General features: G+C 40.1%; 1 protein-coding gene across 3 annotated transcripts in view; it reads right to left on the reverse strand.

Moving 5' to 3' along the window:
• Positions 1-4,154: 4,154 nt before the first annotated feature.
• Positions 4,155-17,915, reverse strand: part of rlim (ring finger protein, LIM domain interacting) — a 54,903-nt gene continuing 41,142 nt past the window's right edge. For all 3 annotated transcript variants that reach the window (XM_059651372.1, XM_059651371.1, XM_048544481.2), the window contains one exon: positions 4,155-7,915. In XM_059651372.1, coding sequence (XP_059507355.1) covers positions 6,216-7,915 — 1,700 coding nt within the window. In that variant the 3' untranslated portion in view covers positions 4,155-6,215. The remainder of the gene's footprint in view (positions 7,916-17,915) is intronic.

The following is a 17,915-nucleotide window of genomic DNA, read 5'->3' on the forward strand; positions in this document are numbered from 1 at the left end:
GTTCCACATGAAACGGTGCCTTTGCCAAAGGAGATGATGCACATTTACAATGATAGCTTAAAGAAATGGCTGTTATAAATGTAGAGATAAATTTACAATGGAAGTTATCTATAAATATAATCTATAAAACAGGAAATTAATTCTGTAAAAGCTATACAAAATTTCCCTTTATTGATAATCACACACAGATTTGCAGGCTCTGGCTGTAAAAGATTTCACAAGACCTTTTTTTAACTTCATTGCTATCTTCTCATTTAAAATGAGCATTCACTTCCTAGCTTAGATTACACCGATCATTACATTATAGTGAGTCACCACATTAATACTAAAGTCAAGCTTCTTTTGGAAATAGCACTGAGGACTTACTAAATATCACCTTTAATTCTTTTGATTTTTCTCCCAGTTGTACGAAACAGATGGTTTTGTCTGAGATAGTTTTAAAGTTTAAAATGAGGTGTTCCTTCCACCAACATATTCAAAGTTCAATAGGCACTTCTGCAATTTTCCTAGTACATTTCTTCAAAGTAATAGCTATTAATGGTAATGTAGCAAAGACTCTTAATCACATGGACAACACTGCTACAACTTTGGGCAACACGGTGGCTCAGTAGTTGGCACTGCAGCCTCACAGCTCCAGGAACCAGGTTCGATTCCAGCCTTAGGTAACGTCTGTGTGGAGTTTGCACATTCTCCCCGTGTCTGCATGGGTTTCCTCCAGGTACTCCGGTTTCCAAAGACGTGCAGGCTAGGTGGATCGGCCGTGCTAAATTGCCTGTAGTGTTCAGGGGTGTGTGGGTTATAGGGGGATGGGTCTGGGTGGGATGCTCCAAGGGGCGGTGTGGACTTGTTGGGCCAAAGGGCCTGTTTCCACACTGTAGGGAATCTAATGTAAAGTGACAGAATGCACCAATTAACTAAAAATTTAAACCAATTACGGCGGTTCAGGACAAACACTAAAAATGCCATACCTTACAGTACTCCTATTTCAAGTCTCAGTGGACAAGAGAAAAACATGCTGATGAAAATAAAATCACATAACCTGCTGTTCAAGTTATGCAACCTTTGCCTTTTTCTTCCCAATTGAGTTAAATAACTTCCAAAGACAAAATGAAGACATTTTTAAAAATCACATATTTAATGCAATTCAAATAATCTTCTCAGACTCAACAATGTAAGGTGTCCCTAATTCAATCTCATTTCTACATGGAAACAATTAAAAGATTATTAAAGAAGCAATTTCATTTAAAAAAGGGGGAAAAACTACTCTTGATTTTTATATCTGATTCCTCTCATTGATTAATTCTCTGCTGGGCGGTTCCTGTTCTCTTGATGCTTAAATTCCACTGTTTCAGAAGATATTCCTGGTTGTGCTGTTCACCAACATCCTGGGCGACATGATTAACTTGCTTTTCCAGCAAGTTTCATCACAGTTCAAGAGGAAACTCCCCGATGTCCTAATCCAGACTGTAACCTTTTCAATGTCAACAACCAAGACTAAAGAAAGATGCATAATGTATCCATTCAATTTTCTCTCCCATTCTCCTGCTCTGAAATCCTAGTTCAAGTGCAGATATTCAAGGAAAATATTTCCTTCATTGACAGAATTATAAGAAATGGAACTTATGAAAAGCACTAAGTCACACTTAACTGTGGAGTTAAACTGCATTAGATGAAAGAATTTTACCACTTTTCGGAACGCCTGATTCAGTGTTGGGACTATTGAAGACAGTAACAGCATTATCAACATGTATACTGTATACATCTTTTCATTAACAAAAATATCTGCTCTTTTATTATTGAGTTTCAGAATATCCAGAATCAGATAGAGATTCCACCACTTAGAGTAACACATTTGAGCATTACTGAGTGATCTACGATACAATGTTAACAACAACCAAATGGACTTTCCTCGTACACTGAATTTCTACATAGATGCAATTTACAATATTCTTTTAATATCAGGCTGGCTTACATGGCAACTTCAACAAAATGAATAAAAGCTGCATGAATGCAGCTTAAAGTCTGCCAACTTCACGTGCAATACATAGTTAATTAACTTGTCACAAGGAGACAACAATAAATTTGAAGCAACAGTTAGCACAAATATACTCCAATGACACATCCATACTTCTATCAGTTTTTTTCAGTAACTCTATATTTATAATACATAGCCACCTTTGTTTTTCCTAAAAGGTTACTCAGAGCAATTCAAACACTAAAGGGCACAGGTGATAAATGTTTAGAATTTGAAATTATTTCTCCTTCAAAACAATTTGCAAAAATGCCAATTAATGGATGTCCAGAATTGTTTATACAGTTCAAACTGCATCTTTGAATGAGAGCCACCACATCTATTACACAAAGACAGCAAGTGTATGGAAACAGTACCATGTGCAAATTCCCCGCCAAGTGACATACCATTCAGGTATGGGACTGTATCAGGCAGTCAACATTTTGAAACTCTCACCTTAAAGCACTGTAGATGTAGCTACATGTGATAGACTGTAGCAGATCATGTCATTCTTTCACAGTCAAATACCAGCTTGCCAGCAACACATTCAATCCATAAAAGATTAAAAACACTGAAGAAAATCCAATCACTTTTACTTGAAATGTTCCATTAAATTGTGGTTGATTGTCACAATAGTTGTCTTTTCTACAAGTAGCCATGTAATGGGCAGAAGATGACATTCACATGTAAAAACTCAAACATTAACCTGATTGAGAGCTACAAAATTATAAAGGGCACAGAATGGGAATAAACCTTTCCTCTGGATAGAGGGAACAATTATCACAGGGCACAGATTTAAGATAAAGGGCAAGAAGTTTAGAACAGTTTCAGCAGACTTTCTTTTCACCCAGAAGGTGATATGTATCTTGGACTCTCTGACTGAATGGATAGTAGAGGAGGACCCATTATAACATTCAGGTAAAGACTTGAAACACCACATCATAAAAGATTCTAGGCAGAGGACTGGGAAATGCAACCAGAGTAGTTAGGTGCTCAATTAGTGGTACAGATACGATGGGCATTAAGAACAACTCTCTCTCAATATCAGCAAAACTAAAGAACTGATCGTTGACTTCAGAAAGAAAGGAAACCACGCCCCCATCTTCATCAACGGAACTGAGGTCAAGAGGGTGGAGATCGTCAAGTTCCTTGGAGTAATGATAACCAACAACCTGTTCTGGATTTATCATACAGATGTGACGATCAAGGCAGCACGACAAGGCCTCAGGAAATTTGACGTGTCCATAGGGACTGCCACCAATTTCTACGGATGCCTAACAGCCTGGTATTGCAATTACTCTGCCCAGGGCCATAAGAAACTACCAAAGGTGGTGTGCACATCCCAGGCTATCATGGAAGCCAACATTTCAACACTGGCTCCATTTACACAGCTCATTGCTACAAAAAGGCTGTCAAAATCAAAGACCCATTACACGCTGGTAACAATCACCTACAATATCTCCCATCAGGCAGAAGATACAGAAGCTTGAACACACAAATGCATACACACACCAACAGGTTCAGGAACAGCTTCTTCCCAGCTGTTATTAGACTGATGGGCTCTCTAGTCTCAAATAATGTTAATATTGCTAACATTGATTTTGCCTACCACACGCCCTGTGCAATGTAACCTGTATGCCTCTAAGCTTTTTCCTACAACTTTTGATCTAAGTGTTCTTGTTTACAATAATCTGCCTGCACTAATGTAAACAAAGCTTTTCACTGTACTCTAGATGCATGTGACAATAAATCAAACTTTCCATGCTGTAATACTCCATGACTATTTTGATTGCTCTCACCTTGGTCCTGGAAATGAAGAAAAAAGCAATGCAATAAAATTGCCCAGATGATGACGACTGATGGTAAATTACCAAAACTCAGTTTCCACCCAAACAAGTCTTTAACTTCATCAACGTTTGAAGTTGATCTCAAAATCTTAATCCTGCTTTTTGATTAATACATAAATGTAGAGATTAAACACTCAATGTTCTGGAACATACAGTGATAAGTGATTTAACAATGGTAATATTTTAACAGACAATGGTTAAGTGAGTTAATGGATAAGTGGTGATCTAAACAGAAAGCCAAAAAGGAGATTCAGAGAGAGCCGGAAAGCAAAGGAATAAACATCAAACAGTGTCAGTTGTTTTCTCGTGCAATATTTTATTAACATTTATGGATAACCCAACTCTTCAAAATGGTCAATGTCAAAAGATAATGTCTATTTGCATTTGAAGTTTCTTCTCCCAGAAAAGTTAAATGATAACTGGGTAATCAAATCTGTAAATCTGCATGAAAACTCAGTTACTAATTTACAAAAATTGGTACAACAGGTTACATAAATAAACTAAATCACTTTAAACAAGCCCTGTACAGTAAACCAAAGTATATGCACTTTGGTAGCACTCCTGCAGCTGAAGGAAGAACTCTCCCTGGACTTTTTAAAGCACATGTCTCCTAATTTGCTTTGAAATCTTTATTATACAGTTCACCTTAGGCAGGGTTGATCACAGTCTGTGGGATTCCTATTTTGTGTCATAGCATCATTCTTTTCTAATAACATTTGTTCTGTTGAACTAAACTATTTTGGTAATGCAAAGCACATGTTACAATAGTGGCATTTAAAATTTATACAGGACGCCATTAATATCTGGTCATTTTTGTACAAAAACGGGTTTTCCACACACATCAGGATAGGCAAATCAAGAAGTAAGGACATTACTTTCCATTATCCTGTGTATATATATATATATATATATATCTCCAAGAAAAACAGCCATCCTCCCAAAAAAAAAGCCCTACGATTCTTCAATTCAGTTATATCAGTTATATTACAACTGTAGCATTTTAATTTCATGGTTACAAAACTGCAATTTCCAGTGTGTCTTAACACGCTTGCAGCATCCTTCCCCATACATCCTATAAATGCAACATTTTCATCTGACAGAACACTGGAGCTTATATTGCATGCCGACCAGATCTGCAAGTACAGAAGTCACCAACATTCCATCAGGATTTCAAAGCAGTGCCACACAGCCTGCCCACAGACGTTCTGCTGTTGGGTTGCAACGAAAACCAAAATGTCAATTAAGCGCAAGCTGTGAAGTCACAGGTCTTTTATTAGGCACAGATTAGCGCAGTGTCGGATAGTGGCAGAAATGTGGCCAGCGGCAAGCGCACCCCACACAGGTCTGCTGCTGTTCCAGTTGACTGTAGAGAAATCAAAAACAGCCAGTTTCCCAAAGGCAAAAGTGCAAGCCTGTTTCATTGGACCAGTGGGTCATTCCACACTTTAAAATATTCTTAAAAGCCTGGAGATGAAAGGTGGAAAGGCAGAAGTCAAAAGTCAATAAAAGGGAGGCCCAGAGTAATTCTACAAAAAGGTGGATATAAATTGGAGTTTTTTTTAAAACAAGGGTAATAGTTAACTCCACTGCACAGAAGACTTAACTATGTCTCAAATTTGTCCCATAGACTTGATATGTTGTAGAATAAGGCAATCTGTCCATTAAAGATGTTCAGTAAATTAGACATTTTTCAATAAGTAGTGACAATTTGCATTTTTTTTTAAAGTGACCAATTTCTTCTTCGCAAGTACACAGCCCCTGCCATAAAATTGTGAACAAATATCCTGAATTGTTAAAATGCACTAAGTGCACACACAAATCACATCAGTAAAGGAAATGCCTTTGATCAAAACAATAAAAAAATGAAAACCTTGAAATTCAATACAGCTAACCCAAATGAAGCGCAAACAAGAGAGAGATCAGGGCAAGAATTCAACTTTTAGAAAATGAGTGGAGGATGCAGCAAACAGTAAAGTTTAAGTTACTTATTTACCATGCTAATAACACATCCTTAAAACAGGTTACACCAACGGACACAAATGTCAGAAGCTGTGTCCTAAAAGCTGTACGGATAGTTTGTTTCGAAGCATGGTTAAATTTTCTGTCTTTAAACACAGTGCAATGTTGCACACTCACAAATGAAGGAATTTAAGAAGTGCCCAAATCCTGATTAAAGACTAGCAAAAAGAGAGAAGTCTTTCCTGGCAAAGGGTAGACCAGGTAAATGTATTAGGTATGGCTATTTTGAATTTCCCCACTACATTCTGATGTACAATTTTATATGGTTCACTGTTTGGTACAGCTAGCTAGTTCTACATTACATCAATACTGGAGCACAAACTGATGGAGATTGTACACTAGCCAACACTTTCACCAGTGGTGCGAACTAAAACAGCCTGACGACATATGGGACATGTGGAGTTTTCAGACAGCCAGCGATCAATACAGTGAACATGATACTCGTGAGAACAGGGTAGCTTGCGCAGCTTGTTTCCTGCTGTGTATTCACTAATACACACACTGCAAGTTTTAATAGCATCACTTTCACCAAAATTCCTCGTGGACAAGTTGTCAATCTGCTCTTTAGTCAGTCCCCTGGGCTGATCGTCCTCATCTTCATCATTGAGGAGGAAGAAATGAGCAAGCCTAAGTATGGGCAAAGTGCCACTTTCTTCAAGGCCAAATAAGCCTCGGGTTTGTTGACCTTCTCTTCTGCGAGCTCCAGTTATGCTATCTGTTTCACTGCCATTCCGCTGTTCTCCTGCCTGTTGCTCGCCTGTTCTGCCTTCAGAAGCTATGCCTGGGGATTCACTTGTACTGTTCTGTGATTCAGAAATATCATGCACTTGACTTTGGCCCCTGTTGCTAGATTCAGAATCGCTGTCACTGTCCACAAATGAACTCAGTTCACCACCCATCATTATCCGGCGTAGTATTGTTTGGAGGGCAACTGAGGCAGCCTCTCCAAGACCCGAATCAGATATCCTGCGAAAAGGAATACGAATGGTGCTGACATAAGTTCGCACCCCTGCTCGTTCAGAGCGGGAGAATGTGCGCCTGAGGCCACCCCGCTCACTTTCATATACAACCGTGTTGTCGGATGTTTGGGATCGTGACCGGGTCCTGTTGGCTATACTATCTCTATCTGCATTTTCACCAGGTCTCACCCTTCTCACTTGAAGATCTAACATAATGGTTGGTGGTCGGCGCCCAGCCACAGAGGGATCACTGACCACAGCTTCTGAAGAATCAGCAGCTTCTTGGGAAGGCTCTCTATGTTCATTTGGCTCAAGAACAGGAACATGATTAATTGTTTCAGACTGGACTCCATCTCCAACCCGACTCTGTCTGGACATGACACGCTGTCTAGTTCTGGAAATTCCTTCTGTTCCACTTTCTGAAATGGATCTATCAGGCCTCTGAGGAAGTCCTTGACGTCGTGATCTACTCGCCCCCTCACTGACTGGATGCAAGGGTGACCGACTTCGATTGTTCCTGGTTCTAGAAGACCTTCGGCGTTCTGGGCTTCTACTTCTACCACCTCTTGGGCGACCTTGATGTTGAGCTTGGGTTTCAAGCTCATGTCTCACAAGTTCATATCTGTTTTCAGAAGATAACTCTCCACTTGGTCCTCGACTTCGTCGTGTTCCAGTGGAAACTGACCTTTCAGACTGACTCTGAATACCTTCTTCCGTCGTAGCCATTGGTAGATCTGTTACATCTGGTGGTGGGTGCATTGCTGTTGATGGGGGTGCACTTATATTTTCTGATGGTAGTGGTATCACTGCTTCTTCTGCTGTAGGCACTGTTGCTACCATATTTGAAGTGTCCATAGGTTGCTCACTTTCCATTTCAGCACTTTGGTCAATTCTACTCCGACTGACATTAATTTCCAAGCTGAATCTAAAATCACCACTTGTTGGGTTTGTACGACTAACTGCTCTCCAGGAACGATTCCCACTCTGTCCACTTCTTGTTGTGTTCCCAGTCTGTCTAAAAGCATTTAACCACTCTAGAAGAGAATCTCCACTTGATCCTTCTTCTGAACCCTCAGCACCTATGGGGTAAAATAAAATAAAATAATTCATTAGTTACTAAAAGATTTAGTACATCCATCTTGTAGGATCCTTTTGATACACTGAATGATATGAATCCTCCACACTGTTGGAATAAAATTTAGTATGATTGTTTAGAATTGTAGAAAAACAGGCAACTCAGCTTGCTTCATCTATATAAACTGTCTGAAACAGCTCTCCAATCAGTTCCATTGCCATTTCCAATATAATTCACTCTCCTCATACACAAGCCCTCTTTCTGTAAGGATTGTACCTCCAATATTCAGTAATTTCATTTACTAACAAACTTGTAAAAATAAATACATTAATTTCCCTTTTTTTGGATAAATACCCATCTCCTCAAGTTACCAAGTTACTGCCCAACCTAAGATTATTTCCTCCCAATATATCATGACCCCTCTCCCACCAATTCTGAAATGACTATTCACAAGAAACACTGTGTTTAGTACACTTTAAACCAATTTAAAAATTTCTAATTCTGAAAGTGTATGTTATTACAGGAATGATTGGGGTTAGAAAATAGAAATGAAAATTCAGAGGCCTTTTTGGAAGAGCGTGATACAAACTGCAACGACAGAAGGTCGAAAAATCAAATTAAGACACTATTTCTGAGCAAACCTGCCTAATGAGCACTGATTTGAGTCTGAGAATTGTCCAGAATGCTACCACAGACAGAGGCATTTACACTCAGTCTCTGGATTCTTCCCTGTACCATTTTCTATTAGCAGGCTACATTCAACTATCAAACTAACCAACTGTTATCTCTTTGACTTGAGACTTTGTGCCACAGGTTACTTTAGAAATTGCTCTGAGGCACAGTAATTTGGGACCTATTGAGCAGTTTGAAAATAATAGCCCATCTTTTAGATTGGCATGTCAACAATAAAAGCCTCAAAATAAAAACTGGTAGCAAACTCAAAATAGTGTAAAAACCATTAGGATATAAAGCAGATTTTTTTCTTTTAAACTTATCCACGGGTTGTGTGTATTAAAAACTAAGTCAGCATTTATCGCTCTTTCCCAATTGCCCTTGAAAAGGTGAGAAGGAACTGTCACAATCCATTAAAAATCATGTGATACTGTTAAGACAGGAGTTCCATAACTTTTACCCTGCGATAGAGTTAGGGTGGTAGTGACTTGGAGGGGAACTTGCAGATGGTACTGCATACATCTCTGCTGTCCTTGTCTTTTAAGGTGACACAAACCACATTGCAAAGAACAAAAACAAAGTATCTAAAGTATCTAGATAAGCTCAGCAGGTCTGGCAGCATCTACGAAGGAAAAAACAAGAGTTAACACTTCTGGTCTGGTGACCCTTCTGCAGTTTTGAGGAAGGGTGAGTGGACGTGAAACGTTAACTTGTTTTTATCCCCCATCACAGATGCTGCCAGAACCTGCTGAGCTTTTCCAGCAATTGTGTTTTGTTCCTGATTTACTGCATCAGCAGTTCTTTCAGTTTTTACTTGTTGTAAGGTACTGTCAAAAGAACTGTGGCGGGTTTCTGCATCAGTGGTGAAGAGAATGCATGTTGAAGGTAATGGGTGGAGTCTAGGCTCTTTGTCATGGGTGGTGTGGACCAACAACCATCCAGAAAGTAGGGAGTATTCCATCACTCACCCTGACATGTCCATTATATATGGTGGATAGCATACAGAAAGTCATTATTCCTAGCCTCTGACTTGCTTTTACACCCACAGCACTCAACTGGCTGATCCAGTTCATTTTCTTGTCAATGGTAATGCCTAGAATGTTAATTATGGAGGAATTCAACAATGGTAATACAAATGCATGTTAAAGGCTGATGGATAGATTCTCTTGTTGAAGATGATCATTGTTTGGCATTTCTGTGGCACAAATGTTACCAATCTATGCCCGGGTATGTTCCGGATCTTGCTGAATATGAACATGGACAGCTTCAGTTTGAACTTTTGCAAATGAACATTGTACAGCCATCAGTGAACATCCCTACTTTTGACCTTATGATGGAAGGATGGTCATTGATGAAACAACTGATGCTTGCGCTTTGGACACTTACCTGAAAGGTTCCTGTCGCAATGACTGGAACTGGGGTGATTAATTTCCAATAACCACAATCACTTCCTTTTTTCTCCACCTCTCCACTAAGTATGATTCCAAACAATTCACAGCTGTCTCACTTATATCTGTTTAGACGTGTTTTGCTAGGGCTCCTCGATATTATCATTTGTCAAATGTTGCCTTGCTGTTAAGGTTACTCTTACCTCATCTGTTCACTGGAGTTCAGCTTTATCTATGTCAATGTTGTAATGAAGTGACCCTGGCAGAATGCAAACTAAATGCTAACTAGCAGGTTGAGTAAGTGACGAGGGGAGCTCGGCTAGCACATGAGATTACAGATTTGTGGTCAAGTCCAAATCTACTTCTGATGGCCCACAGTGCCTCAAAGTTGCCCTTTTCTTTGAGTTCCTAAATAGGAATCTATCCCATTTACCTCAGTGTTCCTACCACACATGATGGATAAGTACCTTGAAGAGGAAAATGGGACAATCTCTACAAGAAATGAGCAAAGTCACTCCTGCTACGGACAGATGCATTTATGAAAAGTAGATCAGTAAGGATGAGGTCATGTAAATTTTTTTACTCTTGTTGGTTCTCTCACCACTTATCACAGACCAGGTTATACTTTTTAGAATTTAGCAAACTTAATAAGTAGCGGCGCTACTGAACCAATCTAGATGATAAACAACGATGTCCTCAACCTAGAGTACATACCATGCCCTTGTCACCCTCACGGTCCTTCCAGTTGTTTTCAACATGAAGGAGTATTGACTTATTAGCCGAGGGTGGTTAGCAGGTGGTATACAACAGCAAGTTTTCATGCCCAATCCCAAGTAACTTCACATGTCAATCTTGAGGGCTCCCGTGGCAATTCCCCTCCAACTGAAGTGTGCTGCTAGTTCTGGATTGTCCTGGCGGCAGGACATTTTCAGGGATGGCTACGATGTCCGGGACATAATCACACACGAAGCGTATCCTACAAATACGTCAAGCTGCTTCTTGACTGCTCTGCAGGACAACTCAACCAATTTTGGCACAAGTCCCAAAAGTCAGTCAGAAGGATTTGAAAGATTGCCAAGGCTCGGTTTGCTGCTGTTATTTCCTGTGCCTCGGTTGATGCCAGGTGGTGTGTCCACTTTCATTCCTTTCTTTAGGCCTTCTAACAGTTTGATACAGCTGACTGGCTTCTGAGATAATTTCAAATGGCTTTTGGAATCCACAACATTACAGTGGGTCCAGAATCACATGTAGACTATCCAGGTAGGAAAAGCAGATTTAACTTTAGTGAACCAAATGGGTTCTTACAACAATCACAGTCAGCATTGGATTAGATTTTAATTCCAGATTTATTAATCTAAATTCCATCATCTGCTTGGGCCTCTGGATTATTAATTCAATAACTACCCCACTACCTCACACCTGCAGTTCATGAGGGGAGCAATGGCATGGTAACTAAATTTGCAGATGACATAAACATAGGTAGGGAATTATAAGTGAAGAGTATCCTAAGGAGGTACAAGCAAGTAACTAAGAAAGCTAATGGGATGTTGTCTCTTATCATAAGAACTGACCATTAAAGTACAAATGTTATATTTCAGTTATATGTAGGGCAGTGGTGAGATCACATATTGAATACAGTGTGTAGTTTTGGTGTCTTTATTTAAGGAAGTGTGAATTGGTGTAGGTTCAGAAGAAGTTTACTAGATTCATATCAGGAATGAATGGGTTATCTTATGAGGAAAGGTTAGACAGACTGGGATTGTATTCACTGGTGTAGAGTCACAGGTGACCAGTCTCAACAAGTGGACATGGAAAACGTGAGCCCAGAACTAAGGGTTCATGTAAAAACGACAAATCGTCCTTTCAAAAGAGATTAATAGAACATTTTTTAAAATTTGCAGAAGGTTCTGTGAACTTGGAATTCTCTACCATAGAAGACACATTGGTGGGATCACTGAAGGGGGAGGTAGATTGATTAACTCACCTAACAAAAATCTAAAAGTTACTTGGTGTAGAGGGGAATGTGGAATTTGAATCACAAACTAATCAGGCATGATCTTGTTCACAAGTGAAGCACGTTTGAAAAGGCAAATTACCTATTTCAGCTCCTCAGCTATGTGTTCATATTAACACTATGGAATTATCAAGGAACGTTCCACTTATTGACTAAGAATCAAGGATAATTATTGATAACCTTTACCATCTTCAGCTGCTTTAAGACACTTGGCAGAGAAATTCCTGCAGTTTTGCACTGAGGCTGAGATGGCTGGCTTCCAACAACCATAAACAACTTTCTTGGTGCTTGATATACCCACAGCCAGTGGAGTGTAATCCGTCCAGCAATTTCCATTTGCTTCAATTTTGCTAGGCTTATGAAGTGTCATATTTGGGCGAATGTTGCCTTGAGTGCATGTAATACAGAGTTTGATAAGGAAATTGAGAGGAGTGAGGTGCTCTGCTCCTTTTCTAACTTTATCAGCATTCGTGAGAACAGGAATCTGCACAAGAAGTGACAGAAAACCCACAGGAGGTCAACTCTGTACAAACCAAACATCAAATAATATCATAATAACAACTGGCAAATGAGTTGAAACATATAAGTGATTAATTGGCAATATTTTATGCAATCACCTCATCTTTAAAAGCCCAGGAAATTTAAGTGTGAAATTTTATTAGCATCAGTAAAGTTTGAGTGGCAATATATCCTACTGGTAGTGTTTATTTTATTAAAAATTTTTAAAAAATCTGAGACAGCACTAGCCTCATCACTGCTTGCTCCTGGGATACTGGCAGTGGGGGATGCAGTGATGGCAAGCCACTGAATGCCAAAGGACAATGGTTAGATTTGCTCTTGGAGGTGGTCATTGTCATTTGTGCAGTGTGAGTGTTACTTACCACTTGTCAGCCCAATCCTGAATGTTGTCATTCTTGCTACATTTGGATACACATTGCTTCAGTATGTGTCATCGTGAATGGTGCTGGACATTGTGCAATTATGTGAGCATTCCCACTTCCATCCTTATGATGGAGGGAAGGTCACCAATGAAGCAGCTGAAGATGGTCACGCCTAGGAAACTACTTTGGGAAATATCTGCAGAGATGTCCTGCAGTTAAGGCAACACACTTCCACAAGGGAGATGGTGGTGGCTGTTGATCTTGCTGCTCAGTATGATTGTATTTTCACTATGGATCCTTGTTCAAACATGGCCTGTCAAGGACAGTCACATTCACTTCTCATCTGGAATTTTGTCCATGTTTATACTAAGCTGCAATGAGGTAGTGAACCAAGTGGCCCTGGTGGAATCTAAACTGAGCATCAGTAAGTAGGTTATTGCTAAGCATATGCTGCTTGACAGCAGTATTTCTAGCCCCTTCCATCATTTTACTGATGATCAAAACTAGACTGATGAGGCAGCCATTAGCCCAGTTGAATTTGTCCTTTGTGGGAATTGGACTTACCTGAACACACTTCCAGATTGTCAGGTTGATGCCAGTGCTGTAGCTGTACTAGAACAGCTTGGCAAAGGGGGCATGAAAGGTTCAACAGCACAAGTGATCAGTACTATTGCTGGAATATTGTCAAGGTCCACAATGTTTGCAGTATCTAGTGCCATTAGCAGTTTCTTGATATAATGTAGAGTGAATTAAATTGGCTGAAGACTGACATCTGTGACGCTGGAGACCTTTGGCAGAGGCCAAGATGAACTACTCGGCACTTCCCGTTGAAGATTGTTACAAATGCTTCTGCCTTATCTTTTGACTGATTGCTGGGCTCCTACATTCCTGAGGTTAAGAATATTTGAGAAGCCCCCTCCTCCACTGAGCTGTTCAATTGCCCACCATCATTCATGACTGGACAAGTCATGGCAGGATGCAGATTTTAGATCTGATCTATTGATGATGGACATCCTCCAAGTGGTGTTCAACATGCAGGACTATTGATTAATCAACTAAGAGATGGCAACACATGATAACCAGGAGATTCCCTCACCCACTTTTGACCTGGTACCATGAAGCTTTACAGGGACCAAAGTCAATGTTGAGGGCTCAGAAAGAAACTCTCGCCCAACTGAATACCACTGTGCTGCCACCTCTGCTGGGTCTGTCCTGACAGTGGGACAGGGTATATCCAGGGATAGTGACAGTGATATAGTGATGACTGGGGCATAATCATAGCTATGGGAATCATATCTTCCAGTCAATTTTAGAATGTTGCGAACTAGTCTGAGAGATAGCTCTCCCAACTTTGGCCCTCAGATGTTAGTGAGGACGACTTTGGTTCAACAGCGTGGAGGTTGCGGCTGTCATTTCTAATGCTTAGGTCAATATGAGGCAGTCGGTCAGGTTTCATCCTATTGAGATTTTGCAATGGTTGATACCAAATAGTGGGTTGCTCGGCCATTTTAGGGGGAAGTTGAGTGTCAATTGCATTGCATTGGATCTGGAATCACATGCAGCTATACCAGGTAAGGACAGCAGATTTCTTTCCCTAAAGAACATTAGTGAATCAAATGGGTTTTATGACAATCAATAACAGTTTCATGACCATGATTATTCATTTTAAATTCAAACTCTACCATTTACTGCAGTGAGATTCAAACACAGATTCTTTTGGATTACAAATGCAGCAACAATATCACTGCATTATCCTATGTAGGTACAAATGAGAGAGACAGAAATGAGGTTTTGAACTGCAGTATGAGGAACCTGACACCAAATTAAAAAGTGGAACTCAAAGGTAATAATTCAGAGGTTGTTAACTGAGCCATGAGCAAACTGGGTAGATCAAATAAGTTCAGAGAAGTAAAGACTGATGTGGGAGACATAGGTTTAAATTTGTGGGGATTGGGCAAAGTGGATCTGCACTGTTGGGCTCTCTATAAGTGAACCATGCTAGGAAGGGCATTCTAGCGAGCATTGTAACTAGGGTAATATGAAGGCAGTTAAACAAAATAGTGGGGACGAAGAATTACATTTGGGAAGATTTGGTAAACCGAGGAATAGAGAAGAGGTGAGAGAGCAAGTATTAATTTGGGAAATTACAAAACAGAGTGTGACACATCTAAATTGTAATTTAACAGAAAAAGTTAGGTTACAAAAATAATAAAAATGGCAAAACTAAAGGCTCTATATCTGGATGCAACACCACTCAAAATGAGACAGAGGAACTGGTAGCACAACAGAAATAAGTGCAATCAGATAGAATGGGATCTGAATCTTGTTGAGTACAGAGCATTTAGGAAGAATGGGAAGCTAAGAAATGGTAGCAAGATAGTTATATTAATTAATGGTGGTATTAGCTCAATAGAGACAAATGACCCAAGTTCTGAAAACCAATCAGGTAGAGGGGAGAAATTATATGAACATTATTAAGGATTAGAGTGGCAAGTATTTGGAAGTGCATGGTAAAAAAATGGGTTGAGTCAGCATGGCTTCCATCAAGGGAACATCATGCCTGACAAATCTGTTAGAACTCTTTGAAGTAACAAACAAGTCAGACAAAGGACAATCAGTGGAAATGATCTATTTGGGTTTCCAGAAGACATCTGACAAAGGTGCTGCACAGGAAGCTGCTTAATTAGAGCCCATGGTGTTAGGGGCAAGGAACTGGCATGAACAGAGGAGTGGCTGACTGGCAAATGGCAGAGAATAGGGATAAACGGGTTTTCCTTTTCAGAATGGCAGCGGGTGACATGTGGAGTTCTGCAGAGTCTGTACTGGGACCACAACAGGTCATACATTAATAGTCTGGACAAAGAAATGGAGGGCATTGTTGCTAAGTTTGCTGATGACACAAAGATAGATGAAGGGAAAGGCAGTGTTGTCGAAGTGGGGAGACTGCAGAAGGATTTGGGCTGACAAGGAGAGGGTGCAAAGAAGTAACAGATGGAATACAATGCAAGAAAGTTGGTAGTGGAATAGAGCCATAGGCTATTTTCCAAATGGGGAAAAGCTCTGGAAATGTGACGCACAAATGGACTTTCTAATCCTAGCTCAGGATCCTCTTCAGGTTAACATGAGGGCTCAGCTGGCAGTTAGGAAGGCAAATGCAGTATTAACATGGCTTTCAAGAGGGCTAAATTGCAAGAGCAGGGGTGTACTTTTGAAGCTGTATAAAGCTCTGGAAGGATGTGGAGAGTGTCTAGAGGATACTTACAAAAATGATCCCGCAAACGAAAGGCATGTCACAGACGGAGCGGTTGAGGGCTGTGGGTCTGTACTCAGCATTTTGAAGGGCCAGGAAGAACCTGATTGAAATTTACAGAATACTGAGTGGCCTGAATAGATTGGACATGGAGAAGTTGTTTCCACTAGCAAGGCAGACTAGGTCCCAAGGACATAGCCTTAGAGTGAAAGGATGATACTGAAATGATGAAGAATTTCTTCAGCTAGAGTGTGGTTAATCTGTCGAAGCCAAGTCATCAACAATATTTAAGACCTCAGTAGGTAGGTTCTTGATTGATAAGGGGATCAAGGGTCATGGGCAGAAGAGTGAAGATCAGAACATATCAGCCATGATCAAACAGCAGAGCAGACTTGATGGGCCAAACGGCCCAATTCTGCTCCTATTTCTTATTGTCTTTATGCATAGAAAGCAAACTCACTAACAGGAAATAACGTGTGTATAAATGGGTCTTTTTTCTAGTTTGCAAGATGTAATTGGGAGTTGTGTGACATGAATTGTGCTGTGGCATCAACCTTTTATAAGCTCATAAGATATAAGGGCAGAATTAGGCCATTTGGCCCATCGACGTCTGCTCCACCATTCAATCATGGCAGAAATCCTCCTCATCCCCATTTTCCTGCCTTCTCCCCATAACCTTTCAATCCATTACTGATCAAAAATCTGTCTAATTCCTTCTTAAATTTACTCATGTCCCAGCATCCACTGCACTTTGGGGCAGCAAATTCTACAAATTTGCAAACCTTTGGGAGTAGTAGGCTCTCCTCAACTCTGTCTTAGGATAATGGGTACCATATTTAAAACAATGACCTCTTATTGTAGAATGCCCCACAAAAGGAAGCATCTGCTCTGGGTCTATTTTATCTACACTGTTTACCATCCTGAATACGTCAATTTTATCTCCCCTCATTCTTCTAAATTCCATAGAGTTTGGGCCTAAACTGTTCAATCTCTCTTCATATGACAAGCCCCTCATCTTTGGGATCAATCTCGTGAACATCTTCTGAATTGCCTCCAATGCCACCACGTTCTTCCTCAAACGAGGGGATCAAAACTGCACAACACTCCAAGTGCAATCTCACCAATGCCTTGTATAGTAAACACAATACCTCCCTGCCTTTATATTCTATCCCTTTAGCTATAAAAGCCAACATTACTTTTGCTTTCTTTATTATCAGCTGTACCTGTATGCCAGTTTTCTACGACTCACGAACGAGGACACCCACGTCCCTCTGCACCGGGTCACCCCGAAGTCTCTTCCCATTTAGATAATAGGTTGCCTTCCCATTTTTCCAGCCAAAATGTATGACCTCACACTTGTCCATGTTAAACCCCCATCTGCCACATTTTGACCCACTCTCCTAACCTATATATATCCACTTATAAGGCTATTATTTCCTCACTGAAATTTACCATCCCACCCATTTTTGTGTCGTCCACAAATCTGGTTATAGGGCCTTCTATCCCTGCATCCAAATTGTTAATGTGGATTGTAGATTGCTGTAAATAATAAATTACCCCAATCCCATATGATCGAACCTTGCCAATTAATCTTTCATGTAGCACCTTATCAAAAGCCTTCTGGAAATCCAGACATAATACATCTACATGATCCCCATTATCCACTTTGCTTGTTACATCTTTGAAGAACTCTAGCAAATTAGTCAAACATGATTTGTCCTTCATAAAACCATGCTGACTCTGATGGATAGCATTTTGACTTTCCAAATGTCCTGATATTGCTTCCTTGATGATTGATT

This window comes from Stegostoma tigrinum, chromosome 15 (genome assembly GCF_030684315.1).
Source record: "Stegostoma tigrinum isolate sSteTig4 chromosome 15, sSteTig4.hap1, whole genome shotgun sequence".
Taxonomy (NCBI): Eukaryota; Metazoa; Chordata; class Chondrichthyes; order Orectolobiformes; family Stegostomatidae; genus Stegostoma; species Stegostoma tigrinum.